Source organism: Egretta garzetta, unplaced genomic scaffold (genome assembly GCF_000687185.1).
Source record: "Egretta garzetta isolate BGI_Z169 unplaced genomic scaffold, ASM68718v1 scaffold465, whole genome shotgun sequence".
NCBI classification, from domain to species: domain Eukaryota; kingdom Metazoa; phylum Chordata; class Aves; order Pelecaniformes; family Ardeidae; genus Egretta; species Egretta garzetta.
This window is the reverse complement of record NW_009259680.1, coordinates 1,551,703-1,553,672: the sequence shown is the minus strand read 5'-3', so window position 1 is coordinate 1,553,672 and position 1,970 is coordinate 1,551,703. Positions and strand designations below refer to the sequence as shown.

General features: G+C 43.0%; 1 protein-coding gene across 1 annotated transcript in view; it reads left to right on the top strand.

The window, feature by feature from the left end:
- The window catches only part of CCDC80 (coiled-coil domain containing 80), a 20,407-nt gene that overhangs the window by 4,710 nt on the left and 13,727 nt on the right, over nucleotides 1-1,970 (top strand). The window contains exon 2 of the mRNA XM_035894045.1: nucleotides 1,417-1,573. Within this exon, the coding sequence (XP_035749938.1) occupies nucleotides 1,417-1,573 (157 nt within the window). The remainder of the gene's footprint in view (nucleotides 1-1,416; nucleotides 1,574-1,970) is intronic.

Below are 1,970 nucleotides of genomic sequence, written 5' to 3'. Positions count from 1 at the left end.
TGCTTATGGCCTTCAAAACTAGGAGGACAATATAAACCAATGGTCTGGTTTTGATCTCAGTCCTCAAATCCTTTTTGTGATCCTTTTTTCATTTGAAGCATTTCTATGCAATTTAAAAACATGTTACATGTTACGGCCCAGAAATCAAATCCTCTTTGTGTCTGACTCTCATTCACCTTCATGTCCCAGTGCTGTAGCCATGCCAGGGGGCCTTTGCATAAATGAGAGTCAGATCTTATAAGCCCAGAAATGCCTCTTACATTTCAGTACATTGATGAACTGGATTTATAAGGAGTATATAATAAAAATTAGCCTCCAGGCCCTACAAACTTAAGCAGCTAGAAGATGACTGTACCTGTTACAGACTAAAGCATAAGTCTGCAATTTAAGGGTTCTGGTGATTATTTATGACTTAAAACCATAAAATTTGGATCCACATTGCAATTCCCTTTGTGTTTGGGGGATTGGTGGCAGGTGCTTGATTGCAGTTCACTGCTGCCAGTTAGAATGATTACATTGCTAGAGCTGCAGCATTCCTCTCCATCTTCTGCTGGAAACTGCTGCATAGGACCACTGCATGTTGTTACACACACACCTTCCCTGGAATATTTGCATCTCAGCCACTGATGAAGGATTGAAGTTGTATGCTTTAAACTTTTAAAAAGTTAAATCTTTGCAATTGTTAGGAGACTCGGAAATAAGTACCATAAACTGTAGAGATTTTTATACTTTCGCTGTTGTAATTGTTCCTCCTCCTGCTCTTCCCCCCCATAGCCATGCCTTTTCAGTAAATATAAGTCCCATAAGACATCAAAGTGGCTTAGAACAAGCAAAAGCTAAATCAGAAATTTTCACATGAGGTTACAGTGGCCTTAACAAGTCTTCAAGGTCTTATATGGCCGTCAGTTACATAAGTATTCAAGTTGTACTTGACAGTCAAAACAGCCACCGGGAGCCCTGCCTGGACCATGGCATGAGGCCAGAGTGGCTGCCATGTTCCCAGTGCCCCCATGGTCAGTGAGCAGGGGGAATCCTAGATTCATGGCACCACTAAAGGCTGTGAGGGACACCAGGCAGGACTGGCAGGGCAAGGAATAATAGGACAGTACATGGTTTTCTGTAAAATCCAGTGCCATTTCTTTTATCAGCACTGCGGAGAGGCAGCGGAGGAGCTGGTATCACCAGCTGGCCATGCTTCCTAAGGTTTTCCTGTGGCTGGTTGAACACCTTTGGGTCAGGCCTGGGCCTAAAGGTACACTCCAACCACAAATAAATAAAATAAGGCTACAGAGCTGTTGACAGCTCTATGGAAAAGAAAGCCCAGTTTGCAGACAGTGACTAGTTCTCCTTCAGTAAAATACTCATCTGCTTCATTCCTTATACTAAACAAGCTCTTTTGTCTCTGCCACCAACCAGCTGATCACGACCCCCAAGGCGGACAACACCATGTATGTACAGCAGCGAGATGAATATCTGGAAAGCTTCTGCAAGATGGCGACAAGGAAGATTTCAGTCATTACAATTTTTGGCACTATGAACAACAGCAGCATGAAAATTGACCACTTCCAGCTAGGTTCTTTTTTTTTAATTATTTCTTTCCATCTCATGGGCACAATTCAGACAGCAAAGGGAGAAATCTCCCCAGCTTGGGTCAAGATCTAAGCAAGATAATTTGTTGTGGTCCAGTTGCACTTTTGAACCCATTCCTCCTCTTTCCGTGCCAACTACACCCCTTTTGTGTTTACATAAATGTCTCTGGTATTTTCCGTGTTTAGGCTTCCAGTGCTGTAACTTGATCACTTTCAGCTTTCCTTGTGGGAATTCTTAAAGCCAGTAAAACTGAAACAGTGAAAAGGCAGAAAAATGTGATGAGGGCATGGGACAGAAAGGAGAAATTAGGCTCGACTCTGCCAGTATCTTGAATACCAACCTCACTGTCTAACCGAACCGCTGCCCTAATACAAAGCCCC